The sequence below is a fragment of the Microtus oregoni genome, unplaced genomic scaffold, assembly GCF_018167655.1.
Source record: "Microtus oregoni isolate MIOR12 unplaced genomic scaffold, Mior012 000020F_ref0000438, whole genome shotgun sequence".
Lineage (NCBI taxonomy): Eukaryota > Metazoa > Chordata > Mammalia > Rodentia > Cricetidae > Microtus > Microtus oregoni.
The window spans coordinates 15,921,078-15,947,616 of record NW_024543079.1 but is presented as its reverse complement, the minus strand read 5'-3'; the positions used below and the strand labels follow the sequence as shown (position 1 = coordinate 15,947,616).

Genomic DNA, 26,539 nt, shown 5'->3' with positions numbered 1-26,539 from the left:
TCAATTCTAGGCCAGCCTGGGCTACATTGTGAGTGGGACCTTAACTTACTAGATTGTACATGACCTTGGGACAGAATTGAAAAAGTAGGAAATAAAATTGAGTTTTTTACTAAAGTCCTCCAGGGACTGAAAGAAATTTTCACAAATTTCTTACAAAGATTGACATCAACAGCAAAGAGAGTGATATCAGATTCAAAAGCTAGACAAATAAAATTGAATCTCTGCTTTTGAAAATGCTAATTCTCTATGCAAAAGGTTAATTAGGCCTTTAAAGGCAAGATCAGCACTTTGGAGGAGTGGATCTGAGATACGATCAATATTGCATCTCATGACCATCATGATCCTTGGATAGGAGAGGTGATTTCCAGAGGTCTGAAGAAAAATCAAAATGCCAAGTGTTTCCGTTGTGACAAGCAAGGTTACCATAAAGGGATTATAAACAGGGCATTCCAAGAAACAACATTTTTTAACTATAATTCAAATGCACCTCCCTCTGGATTATGCTGAATGTGTGGCAAGGACAATCATTGGACTAATGAATGTAGATCAGAAAGGGACATTCAAGGTAACCCTTAGCATTGGGAAACCTTGAGGGGCCTCCACAGGACCTCACACAAAATCCGGTTTAGTCGTTTTCGGTAGTCGTGGACGTAACTCCTTCCCAGAGCAATTAAAGAGCCTAAAGTTTATTATAAGTCCATACTGCTCTGGTTAACAGCTATAAACAAAAAATTCAGGAAAAAACAGTATTTTGACAATCTTCATTTATAAGATCAAATTTTAAAAATAAGAATAAATGACACTGTCAGTGAAAGTCTGGTAGACATAGAGGCAGATGTAACAATAGTACTAGAATCTTGGCATCTAATTGACCTCTTCAGGACGTAGATGGAACTTCATTTCAGCACAAGATGGGTTGAATATGTAGAGCCAGAAGGACAGAAAGGAAAATTAAAGCCATATGTGGCTAAAATAGCAATGAATCTGGGGATATGATTGGTTAGAGTAATGGAATACTCAGATAGCATTCCCCCAGTCTTAGAAACAAGCCACAAATTAACATGTTTCTGGGAAAATTATAAGGTATTATAAAAACAGTCACCAACCATTAAGGTTGTACAATAAGAGGACAACAGCTGCTCATCTGTCAAAGGCCCTACCTTTAAAATGGTGGACAGACAAACCTGTATGGGTTGAACAATGGCTTTAAACATCAGAGAAACTTCAGGACTTAGAACAGCTGGTATAGGAGCAGCTAGATGCTCAGCGTATTGAAGAATCACGCAGCCCTTGGAATTCTGTATTTGTTAAAAAGAAATATGGAAAACAGGGAATGGTGACAAATCTAAGAGCTGTTAATAAGGTGATTCAGCCAATGGGCTCTCTACAGTTTAGAATTCCTTTTCCTTCTCTATTACCTAAAGGATGGCCTCTTATAGTTATTGATTTAAAAGATTGATTCCTCACTCTACCTTTCCAAGAACAAGACAGAAAATTTTACAAAAATTAGACCCCAAAAGGTGCAAATTTAGGAGAGATCGATTGCAGACTCTTAATGACTTTCAGAGACTGCTAGGAGACACTTCATATCTGAGATCCACTACTGGGAGAGGTCCTGATGAACTGGTCAAAACCTCAGAGGGTGAGAAAGACTTAAATAGTCCCAGGAAATTATCAGCTGAAGCTGAGAGAGAATTGGCTTTGATTGAAGAGAAATTGCAAATTACACATGTGGATAGTGTGGATGCATTTAAAAAAATTTAAAAGTGTTTTTTAAAAGATTTATTATGTATACAGTGTCCTGCCTGCGTGTACATATGCGCACACACACAAGAAGAGGGCACCAGATCTCATTACAGGTTGTGAGCCACCATGTGGTTGCTGGGAACTGAACTTAGGACCTCTGGAAGAGTAGCCAGTGCTCTTAACCTCTCAGTCATCTCTCCAGCCCACAAATCTGAATCTTAACTACATTCTGATCCTATTACCCTCCAAGTATTCCCCTTCAGGAATTTTAATACAGAAGGAAGGTATTACCTTAGAATGGATCTTTTTACCACATAAACTAAATTAAAACTTAAAAACATGTGGAAAGGTCTCTGAGTTGATTCTCAAAGGAAAATTGAGACTTCATCAACTAGCAGAAATATACCCAGCAGAAATTATAGTACTTTTTAATAATGATGAAATTGACAAATTGTGGACAGAAAGTGAACTCTGGAAAGGAACTTGTAGTAATAGTTTGTGTGAGATTAAGAACAAATAATCCTGGGGCTGGAGAGATGGCTCAGCGGTTAAGAGCATTGTTCTTCTAAAGGTCCTGAGTTGAATTCCCAGCAACCACATGGTGGCTCACAACCATCTGTAATGGTGTCTGGTGCCCTCTTCTGGCCTGCAGGTATACACACAGACAGAATATTGTATACATAATAAATAAATAAATATTAAAAAGAACAAATATCCCAAATGCAAGAAAATCCAATTTATAAAGAGAACTAATGGGTTCTTCTTAACATTGTACAGGAAACACCAATATTTGGAGCGCATACACTTCGTACTGATGCAAACAAATCAGGAAAGAGAGGTTACAAATCAGAAAATTTAAATAAAGTGGATCTAACCCTTATGATTCTGCCCAAAAGTCAGAATTATGTGCTATTCTTGTGGTATTAATGGATTTTAGGGAACCTCTTAACATAGTTTACTGATTTGCAATATGCAGAAAAAGTTGTTTTGCATATTGAAATCATTGAATTTATATCAGGTGTTACAGAATTGACTTTATAATTTATTCAGTTGCAAGAAATACTCGGGAATAGGAATCATCCCATATATATAACACACATCTGATCCCATATTGGTCTGCCAGGTCCTCTAGCACAAGACAATAAAGAAATGTATCAACTATTGATTGGAAACGTGCTGGAGGCCTCAGAAGTTCATAAAAACATCATGTCAATAGCAAAGATTTAGAAATAGACTTTTCCATTACATGGCAACAAGTCAAAGAAATTATAACATAATGTCCTACTTGTTCTTCATACAATCAAACACCACTACATTCAGGAAGTAACCCAAAGTGTACTGAAAGGAATGAAATCTGGCAGATGAATATGTCCTATTTTACAGAATCAAAAAATTAAAAATATATATACCACACTATTTATATTTATTCAGGTTTTCAATGGGCAACTGCTTTGAGTTTGGAAAAGGCTGATTTTGTAATCACACATTTTCTAGAAGCTATGGCCATGATGGGTATACCTGTAGAAATAAAGACAATACTCCAGCATGTTTCTAAGAAAATGAAACAGATTGTGCTTATTATAATTTAAAGCATATTACCCATATACCACAAAATCCTACAGGACAGGCAGTTATAGAAAGATCATATCAAACTCTAAAGGATATGTTAAATAAACAGAAAACAGTAATAAAAGCTCCAGAAATAAATTGCATAATGCTTTATTAACTTTGAATTTTATAAATGCTAATGAGAAAGGAACAACAGCTGCGGAGAGACATTGGATAATAGAAAAAACTATGGAATTGAATCAGCCAGTATACTTTAAAGATATGTTGACCTCAGAATGGAAATCAGGACATGTGTTACATGGGGGAAAGGGTTTTGCTTTTGTTTTCACAGGAGAAGAAAAGCTATTGGTACCATTAAAATTGATAAAGACTCAATTTGTACAAGAGAGACCTCTTAATTTGAACAGATGATAGTTCATCAAGCAGCATGGCCATTTTAATCTGAACTAACCTATAAAACTAACAAATACTTTTTACTTGATAAGCTATAACTTGCCAAAAGAGAACCTCTTCAAAATTAGGGTTGGGGTTTCTACCTTTTCAGAAGAATAAAGGTGTATCCAACTAAGGAATCCAAAAACCACTGAACAAATGAGATGGGAAGAGAAAAGACAAATCATCCAGAAAAATTGTCCCAAGAAAAAGAGTAAATAAGCTTATTGGTATATCAGATTTACAACAGGATAAATTTCACTAATCTTTCCAAATGTTTCTACTGTTCTCTACAGACATATAATGCAAATGGTCTTTTTATAGTCCCAGTCCAATTAAAAATTAAAGCTGTCTTTGGAGTTGCAGTGTGGTTCTCTCTTTCTCTAAACCCAAGCATGCTTATTAAAGTAAAATCCCAAATCTCTGTCTCGTGTCAGAATAACCACCTATTAAGGGAAAGAAGAAAAACAAATATTTAAGGACTATTTTATTGTCAGTAATTTCACAATCCTTTGTTTTTTATGTTGATTCTTTAGCAGCTTTTCTTAAGGCATAAATATTATCTAAAAATTTATAAGATTAAAATCTAGTGATATTTCATTTTTATTTTAATAAATAAAGTTTGCCTGAAGATCAGAATGCCAAACAGGACACCAGTCAGTCACTCAGGCCAGGCAGTGGTGGCCCAGAAACCACAATAGTTAGCCACAGAGGCCAGGCAGTCATAGATGCCAGGAAGTGGTGGTGCACACCTTTAATCCTAGCTTAGAGAGGAATAAAATGGGATGAGAAAGGAACTTGCTTTCTCTCTTTCAGTCTGAAGATTTCATAGAGGTAAGAGCTCTCTAGTGGTTGACTTCTTTGCTTTTTCTGATAATCAGACTGAACCCCAATATCTGTCTCTGGGATTCTATTAATTGGGCTACATTAAAGTGTATGTATTTTAAAGTTTTTGTCAAGATATTAATGGTCCTATAGAATACTAAAGGTCTCATCTACCTTCCTGTAGATGATTTTGGGTTTGAATCTCTATCATTTTTCTGCAGTGAACCATAAACATGCCGAACAGTGACCTTTGACGTCTTTAAAAGGAGGATGGACCCCACAATGACCATTCCTCCATGGCTATGATAACATGACTAAGCTGAAAAACACCACATAAAGACTGGCTTTTGGGCTACAAACTGCTCAGAATTATTTTGAAGTGGCTAACTGAGATGATCCAGCTTGACAGACTATTCTAGCCAGGACTTGAGAAAAAATCTGTACTTTCCCATTTATGCAGAGACTGGACAACAAATGATACAGCTACCTCTTACAGGACTTGACAACTCAATTTTTTTCTTTTCAGGATCCCTTAAAGATGCCATCATCCCCAAATGGCAGGAAGTAAATTTTAGAACATGACAGCCACATACCCAAGAGGTAGGGTGGTGACTTTTGATCTCTCATTGGGTTATGGATATTTGTCATAGTTCGGGGGGATTGGTTATAAGTTTTTATTGGTAATGTTCAGGAGAAAAGCTAAACTAAAGACATTAGATTCAGGGTTCTTGTTCTGAAAAGAAAAAAGGGAGACTGTAGATATGACAAAATAAAAAGGTAGATATTGAATCTACTTCTAAAAAGCAACTACTAGTTTTAAATATTTTACATCAGATTGGATTTTTTTATATTGATACAAATTTGATATTAATTTTATTAAAAATACTGTACATACATTTCTAATCTTTTTCAAGGTATTGTACATATAAAGCTCATTTAACAATGTAATGCAAATTTCTAGTCCTTAAAAGTTATCATTACCAGCTATTTAGGATAATAAAGAAATGCAGGTTAGTAATTAGTCACCTATTACAATTGAATTTGTGATCATATTATGTGTGTTTTCAAGGTCAAGCAGAGCTATATTTTAGATAGAAAGGTTGTCTTCAAACACTTCAGGGATACATGGAATATTAATAGATGTTTTAATAATGGGTTCTTTTTTTTTTATGACAATGAGACATTTCTGCTCCTGGCAGCACTAGCCTACTTCAGAGAAGATGATGGGCATTGAAGAAACTCCACATGGAGTTTACTTTCCTTTGCCAAAAAGCAAGCCATTGGGCAAGAAAGTGATCTTTTCTCAACTGCTGACAGTATACTGTCCTGATTGGACAAGCAGGATGTAAAAGAGAGTGACTGCCAAACTTTGTCAAGAAAAGGTGGGATAGTCCCTCAAAAATCCTGCTTCAGAGCCGGGCTGTGGTGGAGCACGTCTTTAATCCCAGCACTTGGGAGGCAGAGGCAGACAGATCTCTGTGAGTTTGAGACCAGCCTCGTCTACAGAGCTAGTTCCAGGACAGGCTCCAAAGCCACAGAGAAACCCTGTCTCGAAAAACCAAAAAAAAAAAAAAAAAAATCCTGCTTCATAGACAAGTCTGTTGAATATTTTAGGTTTTTATACTAAAGATGGATGCTCCAATGTGATATAGGATATCTTTCTGTGTATGTATTGCTGTTATTGGTTAATGAATAAAGTTGCTTTGGCCTATGGCAGGATAGACTATAGCCAGGCTGGAAGAGCAATACAGAGAGAGTAGGTTGAGTCAAGGAGATGCCATGTAGCTGCTGAAGGAGACAGATGCTGTGTTGCGGGAGGTCCTTCCGCTCCTCCAGCCTATAGCCGCTGAGATACCAGCCCATTGGGGCGTGGTCTCTCTCCCTTTAAAATAGCAGCTACTTCCCTTCTTGCCCCTTTTCGCTTCCTGCTCCATTTCCAGCGACTAGACTCCTTCCTGATTGCGCAGAGGGCTGTTGTCTGGGACGGTTATCTGTAAGTTTTTTCCCCTTTAAATAAATATCACCCTATTAATCACAATTCCAAACTGGTGTGGCATTGTTTGCGACTTATGTCTTCAATGCCGGAAACTTATTGGTAGACTGCAACCAAGTTGTGATACAGTGATTAATAGAAATGGGTTAATTTAAGATGTAATATTTAGTTAATAAGGAGCCTGAGCTAATAGACCAAGCAATGTTGTAATTAATATAGATTCTTTGGGTCTGGGCAGCCAATCCCAGAGAACTTAGACAACAATGCAGACACTAAGAGAGACTTACATAGATTTAATCTACATTGGAAGTAGAAAGTATAAAAAGTCAAGATCTCCTAAGTAAATTGAGAACATGGGGACCTTGGGGGAGGGTTGAAGAGGGGAGGGGAGAGTCAGGGAGCAAGAGCAGAGAAAAATGTAGAGCTCAATAAATATCAATAAAAAAGATTTATTTATTATGTATACAATGTTCTGCCTGCAAGTATGTCTGCACCTCAGAAGAGGGCACCAGATACCATCACAGATGGTTATGAGCCACCATGTGGTTGGTGGGAATTGAACTCAGGACCTCTGGAAGTACAGTCAGTGCTCTTAACCACTGATCCATCTCTTCAGCCCATGTCTTTATCCTTAAGCCATCCTGCTGCCCATAGATTTTGAAGTCTAAGTAACTCTTGGACACTGCCTTTATTAACTCAGGGCCATTGGCAAGATAATAGAGGACCCCTTGCCCTGTTTGTCCAATGCCCATGCTTGCTTGAGTGATGGCCAAGTATAAAGGATGCTGTTGGGACTCACTTGACCAAATTGCTAATAAGTCTGTGGATGCCATCCGGGGCTGTGCTACATAGCGCCCCCTGGCAGAAGTGAAGCCTATAGCACCCCCAGGCAGCTATAGTGGTGCTTCTAGAAGGTTCTCTGAGGATAGCCTTTTTCTGGTGAGTGTCTGGATCGGATAGAAGCGAGAAGACTGGAGGCAGATAGCAGCTACTTAGAAGCAAATTTTCTCTAGGCAAAGTTTAGAGTGACCATCTTGGGCCCCACGAAATGAAGGGATGGTACTTTAGAACCTTTTCCTACTTAGGCCTCTGCAACCTACTACCCACAGAGACCGGTAGCTCTTCATGTGACCCAACAAAATTGCAAACTTACTTAAAACATTGAGTCTCTTTTTCTATGATGATCGGTAACTTGATCGAACAGTTAGTTCTATGATTTGTAGACCAATAGTTCTCAACCTTTCTAATGCTGTGACCCTTTAATACAGTTCCTCATGTTGTGGTGACTCCCAACCATAAAATTATTTTCATTGCAGCCCAGGCGGTGGTGGCGCACGCCTTTAATCCCAACCTGGTCTATAAGAGCTAATTCCAGGATAGACACCAAAACTACAGAGAAACCCTGTCTTTTAAAACAACAAAAAAATTATTTTCGTTGCTACTTCATTATACTGCAATTTTGCTACTGTTATGAATTGTAATGCAAATATCTGTGTTTTCCAGTGGTCATAGGCAACCCCTATGCAAGGGTCCTTTGACTCATGCTCCAGGGTGCCATAAACCACAGGTTGAGAAAACTGTTGTAGATCATAATACTGTTTTTTTTTAAATATTTATTTATTATGTGTACAATATTCTGTCTGCGTGTTTGTCTGCAGGCCAGAAGAGGGCACCAGACTTCATTACAGATGGTTGTGAGCCACCATGTGGTTGCCGGGAATTGAACTCAGGACCTTTGGAAGAGCAGGCAATGCTCTTAACCACTGAGCCATCTCTCCAGCCCCCATAATACTGTTTTGACTCAGTTTAATTTTTGCAAATTCTATATGGATTTTAAAAACAAAGGCAAGGCAGGAAAGGTGGCCCAGGTGTGCAATTGCGGCTTTTGAGAGGCTCAGTTTGGAGGCCTGCAGGGTGTTTGATGTGAGCTCCTGGAAAGCCCAAGCTATAAGTGTAGACCCCGCCTCAAACAAACAACAGACTTTAGCTTTCGTTTCCTGAGTGTTAGCCTTGTCTATACCTAATCCTGGGCCCACTTTTCTGATGATTTTATTTTATTTTTTGAGTGAAAGACAGGCTTTCACTGTGTGCTCCAGGCTGTCTTCAGCTGCAGAAACTTGTACCTCCACCTTCTAAGAAACAAATATGTACATCTATGGGTCTCTTATGTGTTTTGTTTTCTTGTGGTGGCTAATGTGAACATTGCTTTATTGCTTTTATTTTTATATATTTTTCTCCACTCCACTCTCTTTCTTCCCTCTTCCCTTCTACTCTCTCCTTTGACCTCCATATTCCCAATTTATTCAGGAGATCTTGTCTTTTTCTTTTTTCTATGTAGAACTGTATATATCTCTCTTAGGGTCTTCCTTGTTGTCTAGGTTCTTTGGGGTTATGAATAGTAGGCTAGTTTTTCTTTGCTTTAGGTCTAAAAGCTACTTATGAGTGAATACATATTATTTTTGTCTTTATGGGTTCGGGGTACCTTACTCAATATGTTTTTTTCTAGATCCATCCGTTTGCCTGTAAATTATTTTTTCCACTATGTAATATTTCATTGTGTAAATGCACTGCATTTTCTTTATCCTTTCTATGGTTGATGAGCATCTAGGTTGTCTCCAGGTTCTGGCTATGACAAATAAAGCTGCTATGAACATAGTTGAGCACATGCCCTTGTGATATGATTGAGTGTCTTTTGGGTATATACCCAACAGCAGCATTGCTGGGTCTTGAGATAGATTGTTTCCTAATTTTCTGAGAAATTGCCATACTGATTTCCAAAGTCGCTGTACCAGTTTGTGCTCTCACCATCAATGAAGGAGTGTTTCCCTTTCCCCACATCCTCTGCAGCATAAGCTGTCATCATTGTTTTTGATCTTGGTCATTCTGACAGGTGTAAGATGGAAGGAATCTCAGAGTTGTTTTGATTTGCATTTCTCTGATGGCTAAGGATGTTGAACATTTCTTTAAGTGTCTTTCAGTCCTTTGAAATTTGTCTGATGAGAGTTCTCTGTTTAGGTCTGTACTCCATTTTTTAAATTGGATTATTTGTTCTTTTGATGTCAAGTTTCTTGAGTTCTTTGTATATTTTGGAGATCAGTCCTCTGTTCAATGTGGGGTTGGTGAAGATCTTTTCCCATTGAGTAGGCTGCCATTTAGTCTTGTTGACTGTGTTATTTTCTTTACAGAAGCTTCTCAGTTTCAGGAGGTTCCATTTATTAATTGTTTCTCTCAGTGTCCGTGCTGCTGGGGTTATATTTAGGAAGTGGTCTCCTGTGCTAATGCATTCAAGTGTACTTCCCACTTTCTCTTCTATAAGGTTCAGTGTGATTGGCTTTATGTTGAGGTCTTTGATCCATTTGGACTTGAGTTTTGTGCATGGTGATAGGTATGGATCTATTTTCATTCTTCTACATGTTGATATCCAGTTATGCCAGCACCATTTGTTGAATATGCTTTCTTTTTTCATTTTATTATTATTTTTGCTTCTGTGTCAAAATCAGGTGTTCGTAGGTGTGTGGAATGATATCTGGGTATTCTATTAGGTTCCATTGGTCCTCCTGTCTGTTCTTATGCCAATACCAGGCTGTTTTCATTATTGTAGCTCTGTAGTAGAGTTTGAAGTCCAGGATTGTGATGCCCCCAGAAGTTCTTTTGTTATACAGGATTGTTTTGGCTATTCTGGGTTTTTTGTTTTTCTTTATAAAGTTGAATATTGTTCTCTTGAGGTCTATGAAGAATTTTGCTGGGATTTTGATGGGTATTGCATTGAATCTGTAGATTGTTTTTGGTAAGATTGCCATTTTTGCTATGTTAATTCTACCTACCCAAGAACATGGGAGATCTTTCCATTTTCTGGTGTCTTCTTCAATTTCTTTTTTTTTTAAATATTTATTTATTTATTTATTTATTATGTATACAATATTCTGTCTGTGTGTATGTCTGCAGGCCAGAAGAGGGCACCAGACCTCATTACAGATGGTTGTGAGCCACCATGTGGTTGCTGGGAATTGAACTCAGGACCTTTGGAAGAGCAGGCAATGCTCTTAACCACTGAGCCATCTCTCCAGCCCCCAATTTCTTTCTTCATAGTTTTTAAGTTCTTGTCACACAGGTCTTTCACTTGTTTGGTTAGCATTACCCCAAGGTATTTTATATTATTTGTGGCTATTGTGAAGGGTGATATTTCTCTGATTTTTTTCTTGGCCCATTTATCATCTGTATAAGAGAGGGCTACTGATTTTTTTTTGAGTAAATTTTGTATCCTACTACATTTCTGAAGGTGTTTATGAGTTGTAGAAGTTCCCTGGTAGAATTTTTGGGGTTATTTAAGTATACTATCATATTGTCTGCAAATAGTGATAATTTGACTTCTTTTCCAATTTGTATCCCCTTGATCGATCTCCTTTTGTTGTCTTATTGCTTTAGCTATAACTTCAAGTACTATATTGAATTGCTATAGAGAGAGTGGACAACCTTGTCTTATTCCTGATCTCAATGGATCACTTTGAATTTCTCTCTTGATGTTGGTTGTTGACTTGCTGTATATTGCCTTTACTATGTTTAGGTATGTTCCTTGTATCCCCATTCTCTCCAAGACTTTTATCATGAAGGGGTGTTGAATTTTGTCGAAGGCTTTTTTTTTTTAGCATCTAATGAGATAATCATGGTTTTTTCCCCTTTCAGTTTGTTTATATGGTGGATTAAATTGACAGATTTTTGTCAATGTTGAACCAACCCTACATCTCTGGGATGAAGCCTACTTGGTCATGGTGGATGATTTTTCTGATGTGTCGAACATATATTTTAATGATTTTTTCATCTTATGTGCATTGGTGTTTTGCCCGCATGTATGTCTGTGTGAGGGTGTAACTGGAGTTACAGACACTACTATCTGGTTTCTGGGATTTGAACCAGGGTCCTCTGGAAGAGCAGCCTGTGCTCTTAACAACTGAGCCATCTCTCCAACCTTTGTAATAGTGTTCTGACATAACATTTTTTTTCTTTTCTTTTCTTTTCTTTTTTTTTGAGACAGGGTTTCTCTGTAGCTTTGGAGCTGTACTGGAATTTGCTCTGTAGACTAGGCTGGCCTCAAACTCACAGAGATCCGACTGCCTCTGCCTCTTGAGTACTGGGGTTAAAGGTGTGTGTAATTACCGTCACACCCTAACTTTTTTTTTTTAAGTGTTAAGAATTGAATCCAGTGTCTTGCTACACACATGTTATGAGATTTAGTTACACTTAACTTTTTTTTTTTTTTTTTTTTGGTTTTGAGGCAACCTTTCCCTGTTAGCCCAGGCTGCCAACTTTTAATCCTGCATCAACACTTGAGTTCTACTGTTGCAGATGAGGGCCCAGTTGTACTTGGTATTGAATCCTTGAGAACTTGCCCGTATAAAGTTTTTCTATTTCTCCAAAATAGGCTTGCAGCCCCCCAGATAATGGTGCAGTTTTGTGTGTGTGTGTGTGTTTATGTGTGTGTGCAATTGTATGCCTAATTGGTACCCATAATGTTGTGTGAGTCAGGGCAAAAGTCACACAAGCCTATGGACCTATCAGTGAGGACTTAGCTCTCTATCTTAGCTGGATTACTAGAGAGACAGCAATAGGAAGACCAGATCCTGGGTGTGGGGCAAGGCCATAGCAGGTCAGAGCTGTCAGTCCTGGTGACTGCCACCGCCTTTTGCCACAGCTTTTTCCTACATCCTTCCTTCTCTTCAGAGCTTGGGATCCCAGCTGATGACGGAGAGATTGAATGACAGGCCAACTGACCAATGGGCCCCAGAGGATGGGATGGGATGGAGCTTGGGCTGCTATGGAGAGGAGAGAAGCCTGTCTGAGAGGAAGGGCAGAGGGAGGCAGGCCTGGAGACAGAGCAAATAAAGGGGTGAGAGAAAAGAGTGCATTGGCTTCTTGAGGCTCTGCAGAGGCTGGAAGGGCCAGGGACAGATGGGAACCTAGGTTGTCTGGGGCAAGCATGTGTTGAGTGATGTTGTTTGAAGGGTTGCCATACAGCAGTGTCTCAGACTCCAACTCTCTCTTGGGTGCTGACAACTGAGCCTTCTAGGCTACTTGGTACATGGACCCAAGCCCTGAGCCTCTGAGTTTGATGAGGGGCCTGGGGTAGAGGTTAGGAGCCCAATATCACTCAGAGATTGGGTTGTGGGACTCTCTCCTGAGCCAAGGACAGAGAGCTCATGGTGGGAAAGGTGGGGTGAGATGCCCTCTCATGCCCCTGTCTCCTTCCTTCCTATCTATTCTGGCCTTCTCCCATAGACGACAATGGAGGGGGAGAGCAGACAGCTCAATGCTGACGAGGCTGCTGGTGGATGTGAGGATTGTGTCATCATCAGTGGGAACTGCAGTGACCAGTCCTCAGACGCCAAGAATGTTCCCTTCACCCAAGTCATGGAGGCAATCTGCACAGTGGATCGCGAAGGTAGGCGGGCAGTGGGGAGCTGGGGTGGGGTTACATTCCGACACAACAGATACAGCTGCACACCTCGGCTGTGACCAAGAGCTTCTCCCTGGCTCCTGAAGCTATGGGGATACTGAGCACCCTCACACGCCTCCTTAAAGGGGGACCAGTCTATTCCCACAGAACACAGGCAACACCCAAGCTCTGTCTTGTCTCTGCCCACAGCCTCCTGCCTCTTTCTTCTCCTTGGGACTCTGAGGAAAAGCACCCACGGTGGCGGCTCCCTTACTTTGTCATTCCTGGTAGGGCTGGTCTCAGCGCGGACTGGATCATGGGTCCTCTATTGTGCTGACACTGACATTATCATGGATGAGAGATGCTTCCTACTGCCCCTTCCTTTTAGCACCTCCCAGAACACCTGGAATCAGCCCCCACTCTTTGAAGTCTCCTGTCTTGTGTGTTTCTGTCCTTGAGACTTATGGTGCTGATCTGAGCTCTCTGAAAGGGCACAAGTGGCCAGTTTCCATGTTCACCCCTATAACCTCTTGACTACATAGAAATACTTAAAATGCAGCCACTGTCAGAAACCAGGTTTTTATTCTAATGGAATTATCATAATAGGATCAGGCAGCGACTTTCTGGAAGGAATTGGATGTTTCCTCTCCATATTAGGACCCCCAAATGGCACTGCTTAGCTTGTAGGGAGGAAGGCATGAGCCTCTGCCCTGCATCTCTATGAGTACATAGAGAAGACAGGGATGCTGCGTGGTCTCTGCTGATGACTGACTTGGGGGAGACACTGAGAGAAGGCCTGTCAGCAAGAAGCCTGGTGCCCCTTCCTCTGAATGTGTGCTCTGACTCTTTCCTCCACAGGCTGCAGAGCAAATTCACGACCGTCCAAGAGGAAGGTCTCCAGCACGATTGCTTACATCCAGGTATCAGTTCTTCCTCTCTCCTACGTTTCATCATATGGGTGTCCTGAGGCTAAAAACAAAACAAAACAAAACAAAAAAACCCCCTGAAATCTGAAGGTAAATTAAAATCTACGCTCGTTTATTTTGCCAAACTGGAAAGTTTTGAGTTATTAGGTTCTTTTTGTATGTTTCTGAGATTAGTTCTTAATTTATCAATATTGTTGATAAGTTCATTCATATGGCAAACTTCACTTATTCCGATATGGTCATACCATGTTTGGACTTTTTGTTTTTTCTTATTTTGTTTCATGTTGAGACAGGACTCTGTCTGGGTAGCCCTGCTGGTCCTGGAAACCTTTGTACAGACCAGGATTACAGTCATGTTGCCACGTAGGATTTTCCTTTCCTTGCTGGGAATCAAACCCACAGCCTCACACATGGTCTAACATTTGACTATGTCCTTAAAGTTTGGTTTTTAAATTTCTCCATTCTTATTTCAAAACAAGACACAACATAAACAAACAAAAAAAAACCAACCAAAGAAACCCCAAACATAAAATACTTGGGAATGACCCTAACCAAGAAAATTAAAGACTTCTATAAAGAAAACTTTAAAGCATAGAAAAAAGAAATTAAAGATGAAACTAGATGATAAAAAGACCTTCCTTTGTCTTGGATCAGCGGAATTAATATTGTGAAACGGCTGTACAAACACGAGTAATTTACAGATTTGATGCAATCCTCATTAAAGTTCGTAATGAGTCTTTCTTTGTCCCGTCAGTTCCCAAATAACAACACTTGAGACTTATTATTAATTATGAAAGCTTGGCCTTGGCTTAGGCTTGTCCTATTAACTCTTATAACTTAAATTAACCCATTTATTTTAACCCACATTCTGTCACGTGGCTCATTACCTCATCTTTCCAAGCTGCTCATGCTGCTTTTCCTGCGTCTGGCTGGCACTCACACCTTTCTTCTTTCCTGACCCTCTCTCTCCCCAGGAGTCCTTCCTAACCTCTTCCTGCCGAGCTAGTGGCCATTCAGCTCTTTATAAACCAATCACAGTAACACATCTTCACACAGTGTAAAGGAATATGCCGCAACACAGTTCCAATGACATTTTTCAGATAACTAGAAAAAAGCAATGAAAAACTCATATGGAAACACAAAAGACTACAGATAACCAAATTGATCCTGAACAGCAAGAACATTGTTGGAGGTATCACAATACCTCATCTCAGATTCTGTTACTGAGTTATGCAGGGACAGATTGAATAGACGACCTAGAGGTAAACTCACATAGGTTTGGTCACCTAATTTTTGATAAAGATGTCAAAAATATACCCTGCTAAAATGATAACCTCTTCAACAAATGGTGCTGGTAAAACTGGGTATATATCTTTTTTTAAAAATATTTATTTATTATGTATACAATATTCTGTCTGTGTGTATGTCTGCAGGCCAGAAGAGGGCACCAGACCTCATTCCAGATGGTTGTGAGCCACCATGTGGTTGCCGGGAATTGAACTTAGGACCTTTGGAAGAACAGGCAGTGCTCTTAACCACTGAGCCATCTCTCCAGCCCCTGGGTATATATCTTATACCCAACTAAATAAGAATGACCTCCATAAGTTCATATGTTTGAATACTTGGTCCCCAGTTGGTGGAACTGCTTGGGAAAGATTAGAAAGTGTGACCTTGCTGGAAGAAGTGTGTCACTGTGAGTGGGTTTTGAGTTTTCAAAAGCTCTTGCTGCTGGGCAGTGGTGGCGCATGCCTTTAATCCCAGCACTCAGGAGTCAGAGGCGGGTGGATCTCTGTGAGTTCTAGGCCAGTCTTGTCTACAGAGTGAGTTCCAGGACAGGCTCCAAACCCTGTCACGAAAAACCAAAACCATAACCAAAACAAACAAACAAACAAAACAACAAAACAACAAAACAACAACAAAACCCAAAGCTCTTGCCATTCCCAGTGAGCTCTCTCTAGCTCCTACTTGTGAATCAGGATGTGAGTTTTCAGCTGTTCCTGCCATCAGGCCTTTGTTCTGTCATTAAGGACTTTTAACCCTCGGAAACTATGATCTCACTTAAATGCTTCCTTTTATGAGTGGCCTTGGTCACAGTGTTTTCTCCTAGCATTAAAAAGCCTAATTAAGATACACCTGTAGAGGAGTAAAATGGGATTCATATTTCTTACCCTGTAAAAAGCCAATTTAAAGTGAATCAAAGATCTTAATTTAAAACCTGGAATGCATCCCCACATGAAGGGATCTGACAGGGACTTTCTGAACAGGATTCAGAAATAGCCCAAGCATAAAGAAACACAGCCACGTGAAGTCAAAAATTTCTGCACACCATGGCTGAGGAGATGGCTCAGTGGTTAAGAGCACTGGCTGCTCTTCCAGAGTCCCTGAGTTCATTTCCCAGCACCCACATGGTAGTTCACAACTGTCTGTAACTCTGGATTTGGAGTATACGACACCCTCACATAGACACATATGCAGGCAAAACACTAATGCACATGCAGTAGAAATAAATAAGTTCTTTTCAAAACACCTTTCTGCACAGCAAAGGACACAGACAGCCTATAGAATGCAAGAAAACTGTTGCCACTGAATCTTAGGCAGGAGTTTGGTAATCCAAGTACATAAAGAACTGCAAAATTAACCTCCCAAGCTTATTAGAACTAGTTTTTATTTAAAAACTCAGCATAGTTACTGGTAATCCCCCCCCCCCCATTTTCCTTGCATGTTTTGCTTGTTTGTTTCTTTTTTTGAGACAGGATTTCTCTGTATAGTCTTGGCTGTCCTGAAACTCACTCTGTAGACCAGGCTGCTCTTGAACTCTGAGATCTACCTGCCTCTGCCTCCCTAGTGCTGTGACTAAAGGCGTGCGAATAGAAAATCAAGGCAGGTGGTACACCTGTTACCCCAGCACACTGAGGGCAGCCCATACTTCATTGTGAGACTGTCTCAGAAATAGAAGGGACGCCTAACAAGGTGGCCTGGCGGGTTAGGGGGTTGGGATAGCTCTTGTGTTTCTGTGGTTAGTTAAGAGTACTTCACTCTGAGCCTGGCATTGAGCTAAACATGCCTATGCTGGTCTGGTGGAAGGACTGTTCACCTAATCTAGAAGGAGTCAACCAGCAAGGCTGCATGGTTGCTAAATGAAAAGTTAGGTTCTTAAGGCTTTAACTAGGGCTTCTGGTCTTTCCACTTCACTCTTGGTCTATGTTCTGTGAGTGCTGGCTTTAGTGTGTGAGGCTCAGGACAGTTCATGACATTGCTTCTTGGTCATCTCATTAACAGGTGTCCGCCTTGGTCATTTGGTCTGTGTCCTCCTCACACATGTTGTGAAAGGCAAACATCACCAGGCCCCCTGCTAGGCATCATTGTGTATTTGTCCAATTTCTGTCACTTGCTAACCCCCCGGGTTTTGCCCTTCAGTCTTTCATTTGTGATCCTGGGGTAGCTGTCGTAAAATCTTTTTAGCATTTATGCACTGAAGAAATTTATTGCCAATGCTTCACATGGGTTATAGTTTCGTTGCTGTAAGCACAGAATTGTAATTTCTGTACAGGGATGTGTAAATGGACATTAATCAACACATTTGCAAGTTCACTTTGTAAAAAGAACGAGTGTTGCCTTCCTGGGAGGGGAGATGCCGTGACGGTGGAGACGTTTTCCCCAGGATGATGCTTATTTATTGTATGCTGGGTGCGCTGAGCCCTGTGATTTCCTAAAGTCAGGGAAACTCAACTATATAATTGTAATAATGTGTTTGGGTTCACCCTTAAAAAAATGAAGAGGGTATAATATATAGATATTATATAGATATATATAATATATAGAAAATATATAGAAAAAAGATTGTAAAATTTTCTGTCCTTGCAATGCCCCTCCCCATTTTCCAGACAGAATCTCACTCTGTAGCTCTGGCTGTCCTGAAACTCACGCTGTAGACCAGGCTGGCCTCACTCTTGCAGTGATCCACCTACCTCTGTCTCCCAAATTCTGGGATTAAAGACGTGCTCCAATATGCCTGGCTGCAGTGCACTTTTTAATCTTTATTTATTTTTTGAAACAGGTTTTTTTCTGTTATTTTATTTTTAAATTACTAATAATTTTATGTCAATGAGTGTTTTGTCTGCATGTTTATCTATGCGTCACATACATGCAGTACCCTCAGAGGCCAGAAGAGGGCATCAGATTCCTCTGGAACTGAGGTTACAGATCTTTATGAGCCTGTAACTCTTGTGGGGGCTGGGAATTGAGTCTTCTGGAAGGGAAGACCCTGTTGTTAACTGCTCAGTCGTCTCTGCATCCCACACTGCACTTTTCAGTGTAAGTATTTAACACACAGTCGTGTTAAAGTCAGCAAGATATTGTAGAATGTGATGCCACAATCCACTAAATTCAAAGAGGGTAAGGACTTGTAGCTTGTAATAACAGGAATGATGACACTAACAACAATAATAACAGTGTTTTGTTTACATGATTTTAAATTATTTTACTATGAGTAGTGCATAACCATAACAAATATCTTAACAGGAACAGATTTTTTGTTTGTTGGTTTTTGTTTTCTTTTTTAACAGGGTCTCATTGCATAGCCCTATCTTGGGTATAGTTCTGTGTAGACCAGGGTAGCCTTGAACGGATAGAGAACTTCCAGTCTCTGCTTCCTGAACACTGGGATTAAATGTGTGCGCGAGGAGAGACAGGAATATTCTCCTTGGCAGGCTGTGTCTTTGCCTCCCAGCCCTTTAGCCGTTGTTGCAGTCACCCTGGGTGGCAACACTGTTAAACTCTTTCAGTTGTTTCTCAGATCTTAACACTTTTGAATTGTTCTAGAGATCCATCAGTATCGCTCTCTGCTTACATCGGTCTTTCATGTGCCTTTGTTTTTTTAGCTTCTTGTATTTTATCTGTTTATTAGAAACCATTGTTTCTACCTTAATTTCATGTGTTTATTAAACAAAATAATTTGAGTGTCTTCCCATTTCTGCCAGCACTTCATTCAACAGCAACACTAAGATGCATGTAGTCACCAAATGGTTCTGAAAACATAAACACAAACAATGGCTTGTTTTGGCCAAGACTGGTATGTTTGTCCAGCCCTGCAGGCTGGGGTAGAGTGCCATCAGAGGCAGTCTGGTGCTCCAGCCCTGCAGGCTGGGACGGGGCTCCATCAGAGGCAGTCTGGTGCTCCAGCCCTGCAGGCTGGGACGGGGCTCCATCAGAGGCAGTCTGGTGCTCCAGCCCTGCAGGCTGGGACGGGGCTCCATCAGCGCAGTCTGGTGCTCCAGAGCACGGGCCAGGCAGCACTCACAAAGGCAGCTATGTTGGCTCCAAATTCTTTTCAACAATCATTGAGGCTTCCACTCTGAAGTTTCTGTTCAAATCTCAAAGTGCTGCCACTTAAGACCCCAGAAACCCAGGCTATGTGTCTGGTTCCCCAGCCTTGCCTGTCGCTTTATTGACAGCCTGTTGACTGTACTCAACATTCCTGCTCCACTCAGGGCCCCTGTGTTCACTGCTATTGGCCTCAGTGAACTTCCCAAGAAATCTGAATTCCAGAGGGGCTGTTTCACTGTTGTCTGAAGACATCTTTCCAGAGCTGGTCTCCATTTCCCACAAATTCAGGGAGTGGTAAACCTTTTGAACTTATTTTTTAATTTCTTTAAAGATTTCTTTCTTTCTTTCTTTCTTTCTTTCTTTCTTTCTTGTCAGGGTTTCTCTGTGTAATTGCTTTGGGCTGTCCTGGAACTTGTTTTTGTAGACCAGGTAAACCTCGAACTCGCAGAGACCTGCCTTTTAAGTGCTACGATTAAAGGTGTACGCCACCACCACCTGGCTTATTTATTTATTTTAAAATATTTATTTATGTATACAATATTCTGTTTGTGTGCATGTCTGCAGGCCAGAAGGGGGCACCAGACCTCTTTATAGATGGTTGTGAACCACCATGTGGTTGCTGGGAATTAAACTCAGGACCTTTGGAAGAGCAGGCAATGCTCTTAACCACTGAGCCATCTCTCCAGCCCCCATTATTTATTTATTTATTTTTAATGTGGTAAATATTTTGCCACCTGTATGACTGTACATAGTGCCTGATACCCTCAGAGGCCAGAAAAGTTTCAGATGCCCTGAAACTGGAGCTCCAGACAGATGTTGGCTGTCTTGTGGGTGTTAAGCTTCAAATCCCAGTCCTCTGGAAGAGCAGTCAGAGAGTAGCCAGTGCTCTTAACCATTGAGCCATCTCTCCAGCCCTGAAAACTCACTGACTGGACATGGGTAGAGACGTTTCTGTTACTCTGTTTGCCACAGAAGCATTCAGGCTGTCACCAATATTCTGTCGATCTGATGCGCCAATTTCTATAGAAAAAGCAAACTCCATTTGCTTTTTCTCCAGTTTCTTCCTGGGAGCCATCGAAGGTCACAGGGGCAGACATACTCTTGGTTTCAATTCCTGGACCAATGACTACAGCAGGAGGGACAGATGTGATTGGAGGAAAGGGATGGGTTCTCTTTCTGGGCCTCCAGAGAAACTCCGTGGCTTTCTCTAAAGGACTCCCTGTCATCCGCTGGTAGGGTTTCGGCAGTTTGTGCTGGTGTCTCTGTGGGGAAACTGGCTAGTTCTGAGATGATGAACATGACTCTAGGGTGGAGAAGTTCTGGTGAATGGGCCCTCTCTGTCTTTTATCTCCTCAGTCAGTGGGCTGTGCTTCCCATGATGGAAGAGGGTAAGTCTTTTTAGAGCGAAACGAGGTGGAAGTGTTGTAGGGACCTGAGCGGGACATCATTATGCGTTTCAATGCCATTTGCCTTCCTTAGTTGTATTGCTTGTGCGACTTGGTTACATGGGAAAGCTGTTTCCTTTTCACAGGACCTGACTGAAGATGGAGATGAAGGTAGAAGTGGCGAGGCAGAGGACAGCAGTGACTCTGGCTCTCCGGTGACGCCCACACTCTCCTGGGAGAACAGCGCACCCTCTAATACCTCAGCAGTAAGCTCCCTCTCCTTGAGCCCAGGGGCTTCCTACCACTCATAGACCTGCATAGAAAACGAAGCTTAGGTGGGTTCAGCAAGTCTTTCCTCATGCCTGTGTTTAAGTTTATATTAATCAGCTGGATGGTGGCGCATGCCTTTAATCCCAGCACTCGGGAGGCAGAGGCAGACAGATTCCTGTGAATCTGAGATCAGCCTGGTTTACAGACTGAGTTCCAGGACAGCCTGGGTTATACAGAGAAACCCTGTCTTGAAGACCAAAAAGAAGAAAAAAAAACTGTATTAAATTTTTTAAGTTTATTTATTTATTATGTATACAATATTCTGTCTGTGTGTCTGCCTGCAAGCCAGAAGAGGGAACCAAACCTCATTATAGATGGTCGTGAGCTACCATGTGGTTGCTGGGAATTGAACTCAGGACCTTCGGAAGAGCAGGCAATGCTCTTAACCTCTGAGCCATCTCTCCAGCCCCCTATATTAAATTTTTTAAAAAGTTGTTTAATTTGTATTCACACGTCTCTCTACGTAAGCCACACACATACTTGTGCTCAGAGGCCAGAAGAGGGCATGGGGTCCTCTGGAGATGGGGTTATAGGCAGTGTAAGCCACATGAGGAGGGTGCTGGAACTGAACTCAAGTCTTCTGGAAGAGCAGTAAGGACTTCTGAGCCATTGCTCTAGCCCTGACATCTTTTTGTTAACTAGCTCCAGCTCTATTTCATTAAAAACAACACATAGGACAAGGTCTGGCTCTCTCCTGAGCGTTAGGTAAGCTCCTAAGCCTGTGGCTTCACTCTTGGCCTGTTTTTGTTGGAACTACGTTGAGGAGACAAGAATTCCCACGGCCCAGATCTGGCTCCCCTTGGAGCTCAGCTGAAAGTCACTGGTGTCCATCACCCTTGTCCCCGTGTCTTTTCCTGCTGTCTTGAGGCAACCCCAGCAGGTCTGGAACATTCTACTTCTGTTTCCAGATGCACAGGAGCCAGTTGCCCAGAGCCCCCACCGTCTCTGAGCTCAGCTTCAGAGCCTTTGGTCCTTCCCTGCCACTGCATTATCATCCTTATTGTGTGTTTGCTCTGCCTTGGGCTCAGTGACTGCCAGCCTTGCTCTTATAAAACAGAAGGGCCCTGGTTTCCTTCTTCACTCTTGCTTGCATGGGATCTAACGGAGGGAAGCTGTTCATTTGCACCCCCTACCTGCTTAGTTTGCCGGGACTCAACCTTTTCTTTTGGTCTACAGTCCCTGAGTTGGCAAGCAACCACTTCAGCAAGCACACCACGGCTGTCCCCTGCCAGCCCTTACCCCACCATTGACCTCACAGATGAAGAAGCGACATCCTGGAGCATCAGTTCCCCACTGGTTGAGCTGAGCCAGGACAGTCACCAGGAGGGCATGGACACTCCCCAGGTGGGTGTGGAAAGCAGAGAGGGAGCCAACATTCAGTATCAGGTACCACTGAGAAGGCAGTCTGACTTAGTGTTTCTGTTGCTGTGAAGAGACACCATGACCATGGCAACTCTTATAAAGGAAGCCATTTCATTGGAGCGGCTTACAGTTTTAGAGGTTTTGGTTCGTTGTCATCATGGTGGGACATGGCAGCATGCAGACATGGTGCTGAAAAAGGAGCTGAGAGCTCTACATCTTGAACCACAGGTAACAGGAAGTGAACCATGACATTAGGTGTAGCTTGAGCATAGGAGACTTCAAAGCCTACCCTCACAGAGTGATACATTTCCTCCAACAAAGTCACACCTCCTAATAGTGCCACTCTTTATGAGCTTATGGGGGCCAATTACATTCAAACTGCCACATTCCACTTTCTGGCCTCCATAGGCTTGTAACAGTATCATAGTGCAAAATGCGTTTAGCTCAACTTCAAAAGCGCCCATAGTTTATAACAGTTTCAAACTTATTTTAAAGTCTAAAGTTCAGAGTCTCTTCTGAGCTTGACGAGCTCACTGTAATCCCCTGTCAAGACCAAAATGCAGATCACATGTTTCCACATACAATACACAGGATATGCCCCACCATTCCAAACATACAATACACAGAATATGCCTCACCATTCCAAACATACAATACACAGGATATGCCTCACCATTCCAAACATAGGGAAGGGAGCCTCGTGAGGAAATACTGGACCAAAGCAGACTGAAACGAGCTGGGCAAACTCCATTCAGGGACACCCCTGACACATGTCTGGCCTCAGAGGCTTTCCTTAGTCACAGAGGAAGATTCCGCAACCCCTGTCTTCTCTCCTTTTTTTTTTTTTTAAAAGATTTTATTTATTTATTATGTATACAACATTCTGCCTGCATGAAGAGGGCGCCAGATCTCATTACAGATGGTTGTGAGCCACCATGTGGTTGCTGGGAATTGAACTCAGGACCTCCGGAAAAGCAGCCAGTGCTCTTAACCACTGAGCCATTTCTCCAGCCCCTGTCTTCTCTCCTTAACTCTGAAACCAGAACCCCGTGACTGAAGCTGCCAAGTTCTGCTGCTTGCTGTGGCTGGAACATGGATCAAGTCCATCCACTCACCAGTCTTCTGTTTTCGATGATTTCCTTCCCTGCCTAAGCCTGGCTGTCCTGAAGGGCTAGGTTTAAAGCGTGCACCGCCGCACCCAGCTCTAAGCTGGAGAGACGAATCAACTGTCAGTTTAGAGCACTAGATGCTCTTCCAGAAGTTTCGTGCTCAGAACTCACTTCGGGTGGCTCACAAACCTCCCGCAACTCCCTTCTGAATTTTGAATGCAGAAGCACATAGGTGGCATACGCTCACATGGAGAAATACACATAAACAAGTCCTTTAAAAAAAGAACATTGCTGGGCTCAGCCTCAATTAAGGTTCTGGTTTTCTCATGAGTTACTTTCCCTTGGGGCCGTGTCCATGTGTAAAATTTCTTTAGAGAAAAAAAAAAGTTATCCAATTTCCAAGACACTTCATGCAGTTGTGTTGAGTGACCAGCAGAAGGCAGAGAAGGATAAGTGTCCAGAATCTATGCTGGCTACTGAAGCATTACACTCAGGGATATGTGCAGTTACTTGTGTGATGTAGAAGAGGACGCTAGCTATATCCAGCAAGACATAATGTACTCCTTTCTAGACAGGGTCAGATGGCAATAAGGTTCAATATGGTGAGAAAGGATTCTGGAATGGATTACTGTGTGCTGTGGCCCTGGCCAGAGACTACCTAGTTTCCACTGTGTTCTGCTCATGTTGGCAAGAGCCGCTGGCACTTCATGGTCACCCATGGTGGTCACACCACAGCGTTGAGGCTCCGAGCATAAGATGGGGCTGAATGTGAAAGCAAGCATTGCATCCTGGGACATCCTGTGTATCCTACAAGTGTGATAAGAAGCCCGAAACACCTGCTTCATCTCCCCTCTCACTAGGAGTGCCGCCCCACAGTTCATTTCTGCATTGTCTGGGGACTTGGCACATGCAGCTTGCCCTTCATGACCAAGATGCACAATCATCGTGAGCAGAAAGAGCTCACTGTGTGTCCAGCGTGTTCTCTGAACCCATGTATGGTGGGAACTCATTGAGAATCTGAAGACTCAATAGCTGTCCTCACACTCAGGAAGGGCAAAGCGCATGCACAAAACACAGTTAAGCCAATTTAAGGACTGAGTCTCACGTCTGGACCAGGGACACTGACTGTACATACATGTATGTACTCATGTGCCATGTGAACACAAACGGCTTGTGCTTTATTGTACCCATTCTGAGCTTTATTCTTCCTCACATTTGGAGTATCCCGGGTTCCTGTTTCAGGTTCCTTGATATGGGCTAGATACTGTTCCCCATTTTGTTACTGGTATCTGTGAAGCACCCCAGGAATAAATAGGCTCTGGAGGAATGTGGATACCCAGTGTACCCTTGTTCACCCAGATCCGGGTAGATATTGGTCATCTCTTTCTCTCCTAGGTCTCTGCTGACAAACGGTGGCCCTTGGCTGTTCAGATAGCATTTTAACCTGGCTACCTTCAATAAGCTGATTTCTGTTTTATTTTTTAATTTTTCATTTTTTTTTTCAAGATAAGATTTCTCTGTATAGCCCTGGCTGTCCTGGAACTCACTCTGTAAACCAGGCTGGCTTTAAACTCACAGAGATCTGCCTGCCTCTGCCTCTTAAGTGCTGAGTTTAAAGGCGTGCACCACCACTGCCTGGCTATGAGCTGGTTTCTCACAGGAAGGCCGTATACCATACTCTGCAGGTAACACAGGTGTAGGAGTGAGGCCTTGACTTCAGGAGCTGGGAGGAAGGGAGAACCAGTAAACGTGAGCTTACACCATTGTGTGGCCAAGGTTGGCTTGGAGGAGACAGAGGTACCATGGAGGTGGTGAATGCCGAATGCCAAAGGCAGAGGGCATGTTTGGGAAAGGAATTTGAGATGTGCCAAGGTTACTAGAGAATTGCTGGTACTGCCAGATGGACTGGGAAAGATGTCTACCGCCTCGTGAATGTATCATCTGGAGAATGATCTGGGTAGCTGTGTTTTCGGTTTCAAAGGGCTGAGTTTACTGAGAAGCAGGCAAGGAGCAAATAGGAGGCAGCAGACAGACCAGCATATCAGGTGCTCCTAGTATCCAGCCAGTGGGAGGAGCATATCAGGTGCTCACAGCATCCAGCCAGTGGGAGGAGCATATCAGGTGCTCATAGCATCCAGCCAATGGGAGGAGCCCAGCTGGGAGAGCAAGCAGAAGAAATGTCATCAAATCGCCAAAGAAATGATGCAGGAAGGCCTTCTCACAGCATCTTGGTCGAGAGAAAATGTCACCTTTATGGACGAGCTTCTGCCCCTTCATCCCAACTGCGGCCATCTTTATCCCCATATAACCTCTGTTAAAAATGGTTTTACCCTTTAGCTGTTTTCAAGGGTGTGATGTTTTTAATGCCTTCGGCCGTTTGCTGTTCTCTTTTGTCTCTGTCATAGTGTCATGGGCCCAGCTTGCCCAGGACAGGGAGTTTTGGAAGACACTTGAAATAAATTACGCTTGCGTTGGAGACAAGGGAGGGCCTTTCACTTCCAGAGTTAGCTTTCCGTGACTTTAACCAGCACGTGACAATTGACCAGCGTAGCGCGTGTCACAGGGCAGTAGTGATACTGCAGAGTAGGCTGTCCCAGAGACAGGTGAGCTTTCTTTCTTCAAGCCTAGAGGAGGTAGCTGAGGCCTGTACCCTCCTCCCCTAATCGGCAGACACTTTAGCTCCTCTGAGTCACCAGGCTTCTCGCTACTACAGCCCCTACTAGCCTGCCCCACTTGGCCAAGTGCCTCATTAGGCATGCAAATTGGCATTGCCCTTAAATGAAGAACGCGTGACTACATCCACATCTTCTTAGGCAAGAAGTCCGCTGTCTGAGCCAAGCTACAGGAGAACAAGGGACAATGGCCTAAAGCTCCTGATTTTAAGTAACAAAGCTGAGGCGAAACTCTTCCTTTGGGAGAGAGCTGACCGCTCTCTGCTTCTACAGGGAAGAGGTCATATGTGGTGCCCGCCCCCATGGTCTATTGTTTCCTTACTTGTATCTCAGAAGCAGGCCCCTGTCACATAACAAAGCCAAGGACAGCTGTCCAGCTCTGAAAGACACCAGTGTTCAGGGAATGCAGGCCCCAGCAGGAGGAATCCCTGGGTT

The 26,539-nt window shown here is 42.3% G+C and overlaps 1 protein-coding gene and 1 non-coding gene across 2 annotated transcripts in view; both read left to right on the top strand.

The window, feature by feature from the left end:
- The first annotated feature begins 12,844 nt into the window (after positions 1-12,844).
- LOC121460377 (DNA (cytosine-5)-methyltransferase 3C-like) overlaps positions 12,845-26,539 on the top strand; it is a 31,195-nt gene continuing 17,500 nt past the window's right edge. The window contains 6 exon segments of the mRNA XM_041670736.1: positions 12,845-13,001; positions 13,854-13,915; positions 20,778-20,897; positions 22,138-22,340; positions 24,828-24,903; positions 25,079-25,117. Coding sequence (XP_041526670.1) covers positions 12,845-13,001; positions 13,854-13,915; positions 20,778-20,897; positions 22,138-22,340; positions 24,828-24,903; positions 25,079-25,117 — 657 coding nt within the window.
- On the top strand, positions 17,533-17,688 carry LOC121460600. Its single transcript, XR_005976089.1, has one exon. It is a non-coding gene; the product is annotated as a U1 spliceosomal RNA (small nuclear RNA).